This window comes from Sander vitreus, chromosome 12 (genome assembly GCF_031162955.1).
Source record: "Sander vitreus isolate 19-12246 chromosome 12, sanVit1, whole genome shotgun sequence".
NCBI classification, from domain to species: Eukaryota; Metazoa; Chordata; class Actinopteri; order Perciformes; family Percidae; genus Sander; species Sander vitreus.
The window spans coordinates 17,147,990-17,160,902 of NC_135866.1; the positions used below are offsets into that span (position 1 = coordinate 17,147,990).

The 12,913-nt window shown below is 43.5% G+C and overlaps 2 protein-coding genes across 6 annotated transcripts in view; one reads left to right on the forward strand and one right to left on the reverse strand.

Moving 5' to 3' along the window:
* The first annotated feature begins 416 nt into the window (after positions 1-416).
* On the forward strand, positions 417-4,726 carry gpr160 (G protein-coupled receptor 160). Of its 5 annotated transcripts, none has more exons than XM_078264180.1 (2): positions 417-2,630; positions 2,840-4,726. In XM_078264180.1, the coding sequence occupies exon 2, from the start codon at positions 2,884-2,886 to the stop codon at positions 3,784-3,786; it is 903 nt and encodes a 300-aa protein (XP_078120306.1). In that variant the 5' UTR covers positions 417-2,630; positions 2,840-2,883; the 3' UTR covers positions 3,787-4,726. The 5 variants fall into 5 exon arrangements, with proteins under 5 accessions (XP_078120306.1, XP_078120304.1, XP_078120307.1 ...); XM_078264178.1 differs by having other exon boundaries at positions 417-1,255; positions 2,323-4,726; XM_078264181.1 differs by having other exon boundaries at positions 417-899; positions 1,157-4,726.
* The window catches only part of skila (SKI-like proto-oncogene a), a 36,929-nt gene continuing 28,398 nt past the window's right edge, over positions 4,383-12,913 (reverse strand). Inside the window, exons 6-8 of the mRNA XM_078264176.1 lie at positions 11,233-11,597; positions 10,281-10,511; positions 4,383-8,429 (exon numbers count right to left, since the gene is read on the reverse strand). Coding sequence (XP_078120302.1) covers positions 8,181-8,429; positions 10,281-10,511; positions 11,233-11,597 — 845 coding nt within the window. The 3' untranslated portion in view covers positions 4,383-8,180. The remainder of the gene's footprint in view (positions 8,430-10,280; positions 10,512-11,232; positions 11,598-12,913) is intronic.

Genomic DNA, 12,913 nt, shown 5'->3' on the forward strand with positions numbered 1-12,913 from the left:
CTGAGTTGATTGAACCAACTCAAATCAGCTGTTCTGGAACCGAAAACTCAGTTTCCCATCTCAGGGTAAATCAACTCAGACATCAGGGTTAGACTCAGTTTGTTAAACCTCCTTCCTGAAACGGGGTCCGTTGATTTTTTTTAAATATTCAACGTAAAAATACTTTTGATTAAAAGCTTTCATTTGTTCAAATGGTTTTTCATGGTTTTTACCTTGGCAGTGTGAGAGGAAAGAGCATGCAAAAACAGGGCCGTACAGTCAAGCATTAATATTTGAACTACGACCACTGTACTCGGATGATGAAAAGTCTCAGTAAAATGAAACTGTACTTGTACGTAACGTGTAAAGTTGCTTAAACTCCACTCCCTGTAGTGATGGGGGAAAAAGTCAATGTAAGGTTTGTGATCCGCCTTGGCCAGTTCTGATACACCTGTTGACCAACTGACTTCCCTTTCCTTCAACCACGCCTTTTAAACAATTTGATAGTACAGGTGCACTGAAGCTGGATATTTGGGTGACCGAGACAGACATACAGTGCCGCTTTCAACAGATGAATGCATTCACACAGGTAATACATTTGTTAGGGGCTTGTTCTGACCCAGAACGCAGAGATTTCACACACAGACAATGAAAGCAGTGTGTAAAGGTTTTAATGAACAAAATCGTACTCAGAGATACAGTGTGGATTTTGTCTGAGCGGGGAATCTCCTGGCTGGTCCGAGTACCGAGGCGAGCCGAGGGGGAAGGATCCAGGTCGTACGAGACTCGAGGCGGACAGGCAGGGAAGGGTTCACAGAAGTTTCCACAGGTGGGGGATAAGGCTGGACGGTGAGGCTGGAGGCTTGTAGGCACAGCGGAGGAGGCAGCAGGTCTGAGCGGTCACTGGACAGAAACACAGGGTAAGTATGAGCTCAGGAGAACAAAGACAAAAGCTAGGGTGCACAAGACAACACGGACACAACTTTGAATAACCAGAGACCTCAGGGCCGAGTTACCACATGGGTGTAGCTAACGAACTGGCGCCGCAGAGGTGATCAGCCCGGGTTTAAGTATTGCTGGAATGACTCTTGTAGATGAGCTGCAGCTGTGAGGAACGGCTGTGCAGTGTTGATTCGGTCACGCCCCTTGACCTACTTTCCTCTGAACACACCTCCAGCACTCCAGGTGGAAAAACACAGATAGACGCAGACAAACAGAGAACAAAAACACCCAAAACAGGGCGGAGAGAGAGAGCTGCCCATAACAAAAGCCAAAGGTAACGTGTCTTCGTTTGTTTTAACCCTTGTGTTGTCTTCCCTTCAACCTTGAAAAAAACACTTTTTTTTCTGACATTTGTGACGCCTTTTTTCACAATTACATTTAGCTTTTTCCAACGTTTTAAATTTAGAAATTTTTCTTCTACACATTTTCAGCGCTTATTTCTACGTCCAATATTTTCTGATATAAAACAAAAATGTAAAACGGGCCAATGTGACCCGACGTCAACACAAGGGTTTTAAATAGGTGTGTTGTGTTGCAAAAGTCTCCTGTCAAACTGAAAGAAATCTGTAAAGAGTGTAAAGAATGGATTTATTTAGTCCAAACGCTCACTTACTATTAAATAAGTTGATTGGTGCAGAAAGAATCAATTTATTCTAACGTGTAAAATGTGATGTTTCAGTCAAAGGACAAGCGTCACTTTGTCACCGTCTGCACGTAGAATAAAAAAATAATCATTTGGTATCTGAAGAACTCTTCTTTTTTTTTTCTTCTTTTTTTTTTATTATTACTTGGTGAAGAATGAATCAGAATTTTCAAGCCAACACGAATAAACAACCTTAAAGCTCAGGGGAAAAAAAAGAAAATTTGTGTATTTATTTATCTCTTATTGTCTCTTGGCTTTAAACACACACACAATGACTGTGTGAGTGCATACAGTGAGTTCATTATTAGGATATCACTGTGATAGCTAGTATCTCACTGTCTGTACTGTGTACTGGCTCCATTTCCTGGTTGGGATTATTGATACTGCAGACTGTGAATACGCCTGTTTTACTGGGTTTACAGTAAAATCAGTTGTAGATTGAAAAGCAGAAGGGAAAAATTGAAACATGACGGTTGGGGAAGCTTGAAGGCTCTCTTAAATACTTAGTTAATCTTGTGGTTATTATTTAAACTGCCTTGACTTCAAACACCTATGCCAATACAATGAGACACTTGAGTTTTCTGCTGCAAGGAAGAAGGTTTTAAAAAAGGAAAAGAAGAGTCTGGTGGTTACTATGAGACACTGTCTGTTTAAATAAGCAGTAGAAAAAAAAAACCTGTTTCTTTTTTATTTTAAAGGTGCTGTAGGTAGGATTGCGAAGATCCAGGCCCTGGAAAAATGTGAACTTCGACAACTTCTTAGTCCCTTTCCCCTTTCCGCTAAAGCCCAAAACGGTTTCCTAAGCCCCTCCCCCCACAAGGGAGAATGAATGTGTGTGCATGAGCAGTGATTGACACTGCTTCATGTAGTTCTACTGGAACATAGGGCCAGTTTCAGCAAATATGACAGAAAGTTAGTTTTATAAGGCTTACCTGCACCTTTAAGGGAAATTCCACTGTGAGTTTTTGTAATTTCCATACAGTCAAAGCTGAAAAGAAATCATAAGGTATGTCACAGAAGTCATCTATTTTATTTAACAGCCCTGAAAATTTAACAGCCCATATTTTCTTAATTAGCATCTTACTACACTATGAGTGATAAGTTAAAATACAAGTTAATGTTGGTTGGACTGTCCAACATTAACTTAACATTAACTAACCGGACACAAACAAATAAATGCTAAAATGCTGCAACTGTCTCTGTAATGACCCACAGTTCCTGGTGCACTTCTGGTTAAAAAGTCTTTCAGACTGCACACCATGAATATCTCCATCCCCTCCATCCTGCTCGGTCTGGGAGGAAAATGTCTGCTCAACTGGGCCCTGGTGTTTCTCCAGAGAAACCACATCTGCAAAAGCTTCCTGGGGGTTTTCAGTGTTTCCCTCGCTGTCGTCGACTCAATCGTGACCCTCTCTGTCACCACCCTTCACGTCTACGCTGATGACTACGCCCTCCTCCTGGGCTTGAAGCTGACCAGGTACCATGTGTGTTTGCTGGTTCAAATCCTTGGACAAGTCTACAGTGCTCTGCAGTGGCCTGTTGTAGTCGTGGCCGGTTTGGACCATTTCTTTACTGTCACTCGAAGGTTGCAACCCACCACCGCCAGAGCCAGAGGGATTGTCTGCTTATTTGTGACTGGCTTCCTGTGGTACCTCACTGCTCTCTACATCTTCGTGCTGTCTGACTTCAGTCCTGCCATGGAGGATGTGTCTCACTACCAGATACACCAGTGCTGGGTCTTCCACACCACTCAGATCATGCAGGTTGCCATGTTTCTCCTCCTGACTCTGGGCTGTGCAGCGTTGCATGCTGGGTGCAGCACACGATTATTAAAAAATCCTCCTCTGAGAGACCAAATTACAGATGAAAGTAGAGCTCACTCCAAAAGAAATGTTGTTCATCAAGCCCTGCATATATTTCTGAACACATGGGCTTTATTCCTGGGTTTTCTGGCTGCGCTCCTCCTGCTACCTGTGGGAATGCCTGCATACCTGGGTCTGAACATTGCCTGGCTCTGCTTCCTCAACAGCCTTCTGATAACAGTCGTTTTATGTGCAACCTGTCCAGGCGCGCAGCTAGCACAGGGCCTGGCAGCAGTTCCTCCCGACAGCTTCTGTGAGTGGAGATTTAAATTTAGCCTGGCTGCAGAGGACAGAACATGACTGCTCAAAGCAAGTAAAAACAGGACTTGTATTAGAAGAAGTGGGATTAGCTGCTGAGACTTCAATGTCTTTTAGAAAGAAAGTCATTTGTATTTCTAAAGAAAAGTTGGGTAGCCAAGGTAGCAGCACGGCTTTACGAATGGCAATGTGGTTCAGGTCAGTCAGTCCACCACTTTCTGGACGGTCTGTGTTTATGCTGACAAGTTGCACAGTTGGGTGCAGCTAGCTACATGTTAAATATACAATTAAAAAGACTGATTGAAATTAAATGATTACTCTAAAATAAAAAGTACAATGAAAAATCAATTTGGGAAAAAATGAAATGATGAAATAGTTTCAGCTCTACAGATTACAAATTTAACCAGGAAATAATACTTACTTACTGTATTGTACTGTTACTTAAACATTTTGAATGCAGGACTTTTACTTGTAACAGAGTATTTCTACACCGTGGTATTGCTACTTTTACTTAAGTACAACATTTGAGTACTTCTTCCTAGGGATGGGCAATATTCATATGTCGATATACGAGACTTAGGATGTTATGAGGTTATATCAGCATCACCAGCAGATAAGAAGGCAAAAGACAACTCTGGTTTGACACTACAGAACTTTACTTGAATTTGATCCAAGTTCATTGTCTATACAGGGTTTATTTACAAGATCTGAAATCAGGGAAGGGCAAAAAACTGAAAACAAACACTAGATACAACTGAGGTATTAGCTAAAAGCATTTACAGGTATGTAATTTACTAGTAAATATTGATGATACACAGAGATGCAGTGTCTTCTGCTTAAAAAACATCTTTTCATATCACAACATGAGGTAGGAGAACAGTGCCTCGATTCATGCAAGAACAAAAGTCTGATCACACTGTAGTATTGGCAACGTAGTATGCAATGGTCAAACACAGACACTGTGTTTCATGTTTCAGAACAGCATTGAGGGGAAAAAAGGTTCTTTTTAGCAAAGCCATGAATCTTTTTTTAGCAAGATGTGCATAAATTAAAACGTGGTGTTCAGTGATCTGTGTGATCAATCACCAATGCAGCCATACTTCCTACTTCTCCCACACTGGCATAGAAAATTAGCTGGCTGAAAATGATACACCAAACAACAAAGCATACCACCTGCAACAGTTCAAAGGTCACCTTGGATTTGCTTACTACCATTCTCCACATAGTCTGGAGGCAATGCGTATGTAAATCCTGTATTCAAATTTGTCCACATGGTGAAGCTCTGCTCATTTCACCTTGTTTTCTTGTCTGTTCACACCTGTAAAAATTCTGTACAAAGCATATCCAAGTTCTCATAACACTGCAAAATGCAAAAGGCCCAGCAAACCGTGTTACAAGGGATTTTTCTCCCCTTACATTTACATTTAGTCCTTTTCATTTCAATATGGTGTATGATTAAAGAAGCTAAACAACGCCCCCTTGTGTATAAAATGCAAATCACACAAAGTGAAGTGTGTGTGTGTGGGGGGGGTAATTAAGTCATATTTTTACACATCCAGACAAACAAATGATCAGAATCAGAAAACATAACCCCACACACACACACACTTTCTTTTCCTCTCTCACCTCACACATCATTTGCAAACCACAAGGCTACATTTTAGGTTCTTCATAATCTGACTTTAGCCAACCTCTAAACCAATAATGTTATGGAACTTGCACATGTTCAATGTTCATGCATATGAGCATCTCAATAGTTTGTGCGTTACGTGAGGGGAAACATCTTTTTGCTTTTCTTTTTGAACAGATTGATAGATTGGCCCGGTGACACATAAGAACATAAGAGGCAGCCAAACATGCACAAAAAAATAAATAATTTGCAATTCCCAAAATGCTTTTTCTTAAACAAATGTTTCGTTTTCAATTTATCCCGGGGGGGGGGATTCTCTCTTATTAAACAGAAAAAACTCATTACATTACACGTTAAACAGTTCATAAAGATGAAATCCACAAAAAAAGTATTATTTCAGAAAAGAGGGGAAGTGTGTAACAAAGTATTATTTTCCTATTTTGCCTTTGTCCTGCATCACGTCTCAGTAAACCATGCGTTTCACTCCCCACTCGACAAAAGTCAAGTTCTAATAACTTTTTTTTTTAAAAAGAAAGCAAAAACATCTGAAGCCTTGGTTCTGGTCCAATTTATATAACCTTTAGAATATTTTTCATACAAGAACAGTTAATATATTAATGACTACTGTATTTACAAAGTGAATATAAATCTTTAGTTAATACGTTAAATATTTTCTTTCATAATTTCAATAAAGGTTTAAATGAAACGGTAGAGTGTACAGCGGGGGGCGGTTTGATTTCTTGCACCTGCTTTTATGACAATCAACAAACCACAGCTGTACTCTGCCCGGTCTTTAAGGTCTGTTATTGTTGAGGGAAGCTGTGTAAGAAAATCAGCATTGAACAGGATGGACCACAGTGGAATGTCTATCAAATTGCATTTATAGCAGATGCATAAAAAAAGCTCAACAGTTTAGCTGAGGCCGATCCTCTTCTCTTTTCACGCACACGCGCACACGCACACGCACACACACAGGGATCTCCTTAGTGGCAATAAAAATGGCACTTTCGCCTGGCAACTGACACAATGGAAGTCCTTTCTTCCTCTGGCTGGACGTCTGCTTGCTCTCCTGGGCATCTACAAAACACAGCACATCCCGAGCTGATCTGGCACTGGAGATGGATGGACGGGTATGTATGTGTGAGTGAGTGACGGTTGTTTTGTGGGAGATAACGAGGGAGGGAGGTTATTGAGAACAAGGGAGGGAGTTTATTGAGAGATGGGGGGGATCCTGTACAGTCTCACCCGAGGGTGGGCAGAGGCCCACAGACAACAACAGCTGCCCCCATTCTGACAGTACAGAACAAAAAAGGGCTCCCTCTGTACCTCGGGCGTCTAGGCCACCCAGGGGGAGAGTGCACCAGGCCTCCGAGCGCTCCCCTCAATCCTCGCCTCCCCTCTCTTCCTCTTCCTGCCTGGTGCTGTTTGTTCAGCCAGGCAGAACAACGTGAAGCAGGGGCCGGACCAGAGGCCTAAACAACCCTGGACTAACTGCTTTCACTTGCGACCCACATTCTTAGATGACGCTCTGACACACAGGGTGGTGGATAAAAACCATCTGCTAACAATGAAGTCAAATGATACAAAAAGAGAAGCCCAGAAAACAGGGACAGACTTAAGCTTTGATCATCTGCTGGGAACGCTGGGGCCATTGTTCTGCCTGAATGCCTGGACTGACACACTCGAGTGTGCGTGGCCATGCAAGGATGTTGCATGTATTATGGTAACACAGTACAGCTACTGCACATGTGAGAGACTCTGCCTTTCTTCGAAAAGCTACACCGGCTCAGCCAGCCACATTCCTTTCCCAGGGGATTCTGGAGGAGGAGAGCGTGTTAAGTGCATAACACTGCTTGCGAGCGTCTTTATGCCAAGCCAAGAAAAGAGCACAGTGTTTCCTGTCTAGCCTAAAGTGGGTGATAACCACAGTGTTAAGGAGTTTCCCAACAGAGAGTAATGATGGCGCTAGCGTACAGCAGTGGACGGTATGTGTGTGTGTGTGTGTGTGTGTGAAGGGCGGGGGGGTGGATTAACCGACAGACTGGTCTACAACGGGACAGTCCAGGTGCTGCCCAGCAGAGTGAAGGGTGAGACTAGTCGGTATGAGGAGCAGCTGGGGTCCAGGCCAGACGATTTGCTAGCTAGCTACCTTGTAGGGGTCACACTAAAAACACTAATTTCAAGTTCAGAGTCACTATTAGCATATTTTCATGAGGTTTTACGACATCTGCAAAAATGTCTTTTTTTTGTACAGTAAAGGTCTTTCTCCTCCATATAGATTTGATGTTTTTAACATGTTACACTTTTCTTTCTGTGTTTTATAAGGAGGGCAAAAATATTGAAATGTCCATGCAGTTTCCTGCAGTCACTGGGCGTTTTGGGCTGGAGCGTTTGGGCTGTACGTACAGAGTGAAGGGGCATGCAACCAGGCACCATTATGTGTCCGTGGACACCGGCTGCTGTGCCAGGTAGTACCATGAAGTGACGTCCGTGACGAGTCGGTGTGTCTGAGCTGAAATCTGAAATCTCAGTCATTAGCTCCAGAATCCAGAGAGCAAGAAGAGATGGGAGAGGAGAGTGATAATCGGGGGGTGGGGGGGGGGGGGGGTCTCCACTTGACCAAACTCCCATCTGTGAAGCAGCCGTTTGTTCAGTAAAAACTATAAATTAAATCAAACATACATGCCCAAAAATCTTTAAATACTGTTTAAAGAGAGGAGAGTGGAGCAAAAGAAATGTGTTTGTGTCTGTAGAGTTGGCGGGTGATGGGGAGAGGAATGAGGGAGGCGCCTGAGGGGGGTGGCAGTTACTTTTGGCCAGCCGCTGGGGCCTCTGAGAAGGAGGAGTGCGGGGAGTGGGCATTAGGGGGTCCAGTTGAAGGGGTAAGAGGAGGAGAGGGGCTGCCTCCCACCGTGGCAGACTGGACCATCTGCTGCTTGAGCTGGGTGATTGTGCGCTCCAGCTTTTCCCGCGCCTCACGCTCCCTGCGCAGCTCCTCCTGCAGCTCCTGCCGGTCCGCCTCCGCCCGCTCCAGCCTCTGACGTAGCTCCGACAACTGGGAGAAGAAAGACAGACATTTTTTTTTTTTTATTGGTTTATTTGATAGGGACCATGCATACTTATGAACATTGTTGTATAAAAACACCATGTAAATATGCCAGAATTAGTAAAAAATAACTACTTTTCATCTGCAGTCTCTAGGCAGGTAACATAGGACTAACATAAAGATAGCCAGCAGTCATACAGCACTCCTTCACTATACATTAAAAGGTACACATAATGGTGACATATACATTGACAAAACAAACAAACAAAAACACATGATGACAAAGAAATTATTCATCCACCTCTATACTGCACTCAATTTAACAGTTGAGGTCAACATATGCCTACAGCACTTTAGAAGACATTTATTCTAACACATTTAACAATAATCTGTCATAAGCCATGCTAGACGTATTAAAAGACTTTGTGATGACTAGAAATGATGTGGCGTCAGAGAATTAAGATGTTCAGGGATTCTTTTTAATCTTAGCCCTTCTCTTCCTATCAGAAACTCAAATAAATACAGTAAGACATGTACACAAAACAGACCCTACACACAACATTTAGACAAATAGATAGCAGCTGACACGTAGTTAGCTAGTAGGTACTATCATAACAGACTGTGCAAAGTATAGCAGATAGGCTATCTACTGGAGTCGCACTGTATTTTGTGACAGTCAAGATGCAGACAAATCCTGATTGGAGAGACCCTAACACTCATTGTTTGTTGCTCTTCTGGCCATCAGTGGTCACATTTTTTTTTTAACCTCAACCGTGTTTACTACAGTCTACTGTTATGACTAATGTGCTGCTTCCAGCCAAAGAGAGCACAGAGATAAGCGTCCTAATAATAATTATATGTGAACATAAAACAAGAAAAGATTTAGAAGACACTTATTCACTTCTGTGTTTTTACCCAGACTTTGGAAATGTGTGTAAAACTGAGAAATGTCTTCAAACAATGTCTAGTTTCAGGCCAACATTAATCTCATAGCCACACAAACACATGCACACCTCCTTTCCTAACTAACTGGCAGACATCCTGAGTTTGATGCCAAGGGGAGCGGGGCAACTTCAGTGACACACAGGTGGGGGATACTGCAGACCGGAGCTCAGGCCAACATAACAGAACTTATTTTAAGATTAAGTCTAGTGGAAACCCAAACAAAGGCTCTGTGTGTGTGTGTGTGTGTGTGTGTGTGTGTGTGTGTGTGTGTGTGTGTGTGTGTGTGTTTTCACACTCTTCAACAGCATAGTGACCGATATAAGACATGCATAGACACAAAAGTATTTAGAAGGAAAACTCTCAATCACAGAAAGACTATGACCACATCTCCACTCTCAAAGTTTGGTAGAAAAGACTCTCCGCTACCCTAAATATGTGGTTGATGACTATGTGATCTTAAAATTATTATATTTGTATCTGAAAGGCAGATTTAAAAGATGAAGCTTAAAATATGAGGGAGCTTACTGAGGATGATTCACAGAGTGATGTTTACATTTTATTGTATATCTCACCCTGTTGTCTTAATGTGCAGCATTAAAATGCAAGTTGTCAATAACTTGCCAACAGTGTCATTACGGAAATTGTTGCATAATCATGGTAATAAATTGAAAGCAAAGTAAATGAATTGGTCATAAATGCTTAGAACATGCAAGGAAGTATCAACATGTAGAGTGCTGCACTGATGCTTCCTTGAGTTTGACTGGTGTCTGGAACGGTAACGTCTGAGATAAAAATGGCATATGTTAAGCGATGCAAGCCAATGTGCATATTGTATATGTCACTGTGAATCACTCAGACCGTTTCCGATGCCAAAACCGGTGCTGCGCGTGCATGTGTTCCCCTCCAAGTCCATACCTGTGCAGTGTAGTGGGCCTCTTGCTGGAGTTGTGCCCCTGGCTCGCAGGCGCAGGCCTGCTGTCGGAGCTGCTCCAGACGCGTCTCCAGCTCCAGCTGTTCCTGGCGGGCTTGGCTGAGCTGCCGCGCCTGCTCGCTGTGCACCGCCTCCAGCTCGCTGCGCAGCTCCCGCTGTTCGGCGCTCAGCTCCCGTAGCCTCGCCGCCTCACCCCCGCGCACCGCCTCCAGCTCCTGGAGATACAGAGACTAAGTCAGGGAAATAACAATAATAACGTGATACTTCACTGACCCCTGGAGAGAAAGATGCTTTACATTCCAGCCCCTCCACAAGGAGGTCAGATGTTTGATACCTCAGTGCCAGTAGAATGCAGGCTTCTACTGATTATAAATCGGTGCATGTGACCTTTAAGACATTCAGTGGGATTATAGATGTAGTCAAGGGCAAAAAAAGACCAAAGTGGAAAAATATGGTGTGTATATCAAACTTTTTTTTAAAGCACAATTTGCTTTTTATTTTGTAACCAACATTTTCTTATGATGAATATATAATTTTACTATACAAATGCAATTCTTGAAAAGAATCTAATCGGTGGGTTTAAATAGAGGGACGTGAAATAGATGTGAACATCACTATAATGTAGGTCAACCCTATTTCCATATGTCCAAACTGAAATTAAACTTGAGTGTTTTAATAATGTACATCAGTGAACCATTGTGATTTACATGAACTGGGGTGCTGACTTGTTTGACAAATAGTTGAACCATCTTAAACTAACATTTGGACAGATTAGGCTTTAGGATTTTTTCAGCTATAGGATGGAGAGATGGAGGGGTCGGTGGAAGGTAAGCATCACCTCCACATCAAGGACACTTTTAATTAGGCGAGGACAGTTATGGTCTTAGTCAGGGGCTCATTTTTCTTGGTCTTTGTTCTTTCCGACCGCCAACTCACCATTTCCAGCTGCAGCTGCTTGTGCAGGGTGGAATTGAGCTTATCCTGCTGCCTGCTGTACATCTGCATGATCTCCACAACAATCCTGTCCTTGTCGTCCTCCAGCCCCCCCACCACTACTGCAGTGCTGCTCGTGGCAGAGCCCGTGTCCTTAGCCACCACTTCCGTTACCGGCGACAACAACGACGCAAGAGGAGGAGGAGGGGTGTGGGCGGGAGTGCGGGTGGCTTTCTTGCAGCTCGGGCTGCTTGTCTCCATGGAAACTGCCTGGGCTTGGCATTCCCTCTCAGTGGCCGAGGCAGCAGCGGCACGTCGGGATTTGGCCTCCTCGGCGCCAGCAGCAACGGGAGGCGACGCATGAAGATCTGAGGAGGGAGGAAGAGGAGGATGAAGGAAGAAGTTAGAAAGGAGGAGGAGGTGGTTGTAAGACAGGAAGTGCGAGCCAAGCTGGTGCACACTCCCGCCTATGCTTAGTAACACCCTCGCACAACCTCATAAAAGCTCACACCTTTTTCTCAGTGTGAGTGCACGCACAAGCACAAGGCAACAGCTAAGGAATCAAACACTCACCCACAAATTGTGTGTGTGTGTGTGTGTGTGTGTGTGTGTGTGTGTGTGTGTGTGTGTGTGTGTGTGTGTGTGTGTGCGCGCGCACGCAGCCTCAGTCACTGAGAAAGAAGAGAGGAATAAAGGGCCTTGTGTGGGAGCTACGCTGCTGTGCGTGGGCTCATCCTCTGTTTAAACTCTGGCTGGTTCCCTCACTGTGGCCTTTAAAAAAGGTGTCCATCATGGGAAAAAGATGAAACAGTCTGTGTCACAGTCTAACATACAAAGACACATGTGCACAGATGCTGCAGTGGGACATGTGTAGGCTAGTAATGATTTTGTGTTTGTACAAGCTCACAGACAAAAAGAAAAGAAGAAATAGTGAAGAGAGTATGACAACGGTGTGTTGTTTACCAGAATAATGTATTTATACAGTATGTGTTTGACAGTACGTACTCTGTACACAACATGTCTGGCACTGGAGAGGACATCATTCACTGACTCCAGTTGGCTTGCGCGTGTGCTTACACACACACACACACACACACACACACACACACACAAAGATAGGAGGAGGGGGGAAAGAAAAAGTCACAGCAGTGAGGGAGGTGGAGATGAAGGGAGCTAGAGAAGAAAGAGACGAGGACGGAATGCATGGATGGGAGAGGAAGTGCAGGAGCAGACAGAGGACGGACTCAGAAAGGATGTGGAAAAAGCTGCCAGGAAAAAGAGAAGGAGGAGGGAAGAGAGACGGATTGGTTGGAGAAGTAAAGGGGGAGCAGAACGCCTCAGAGATATGAGAGAAAGACTGTCAGTCAACGTTTCATAATAATCGCAGATGGAAACCATTCCCACGATTCTCTCTCTCCCTCTCTCTATTTAAACGGTTTATTTATATATATATATATATATATATATATATATATATAGATATAGATATAGATATATAGAGAGAGAGAGAGAGAGAGAGGAGGTCACAGACTATTACCACCCCTCTTGTTCATCAAAACTGAGGTGCCAGAGTCTTTATGTGAAGGTCAATGCAGAATTATGGGCATCGCTGCAGGGTACAATGTTAAGTGTGTGCATGAATGTGTGTTTGTTGGATGGCAGTTTACTGTAGGTTGTATGTTTA

Coding starts and splice junctions, on each gene's coding strand:
- gpr160 (XM_078264180.1), top strand. CDS start 2,884: ATGAATATCTCCATCCCCTCCATCCTGCTCGGTCTGGGAGGAAAATGT.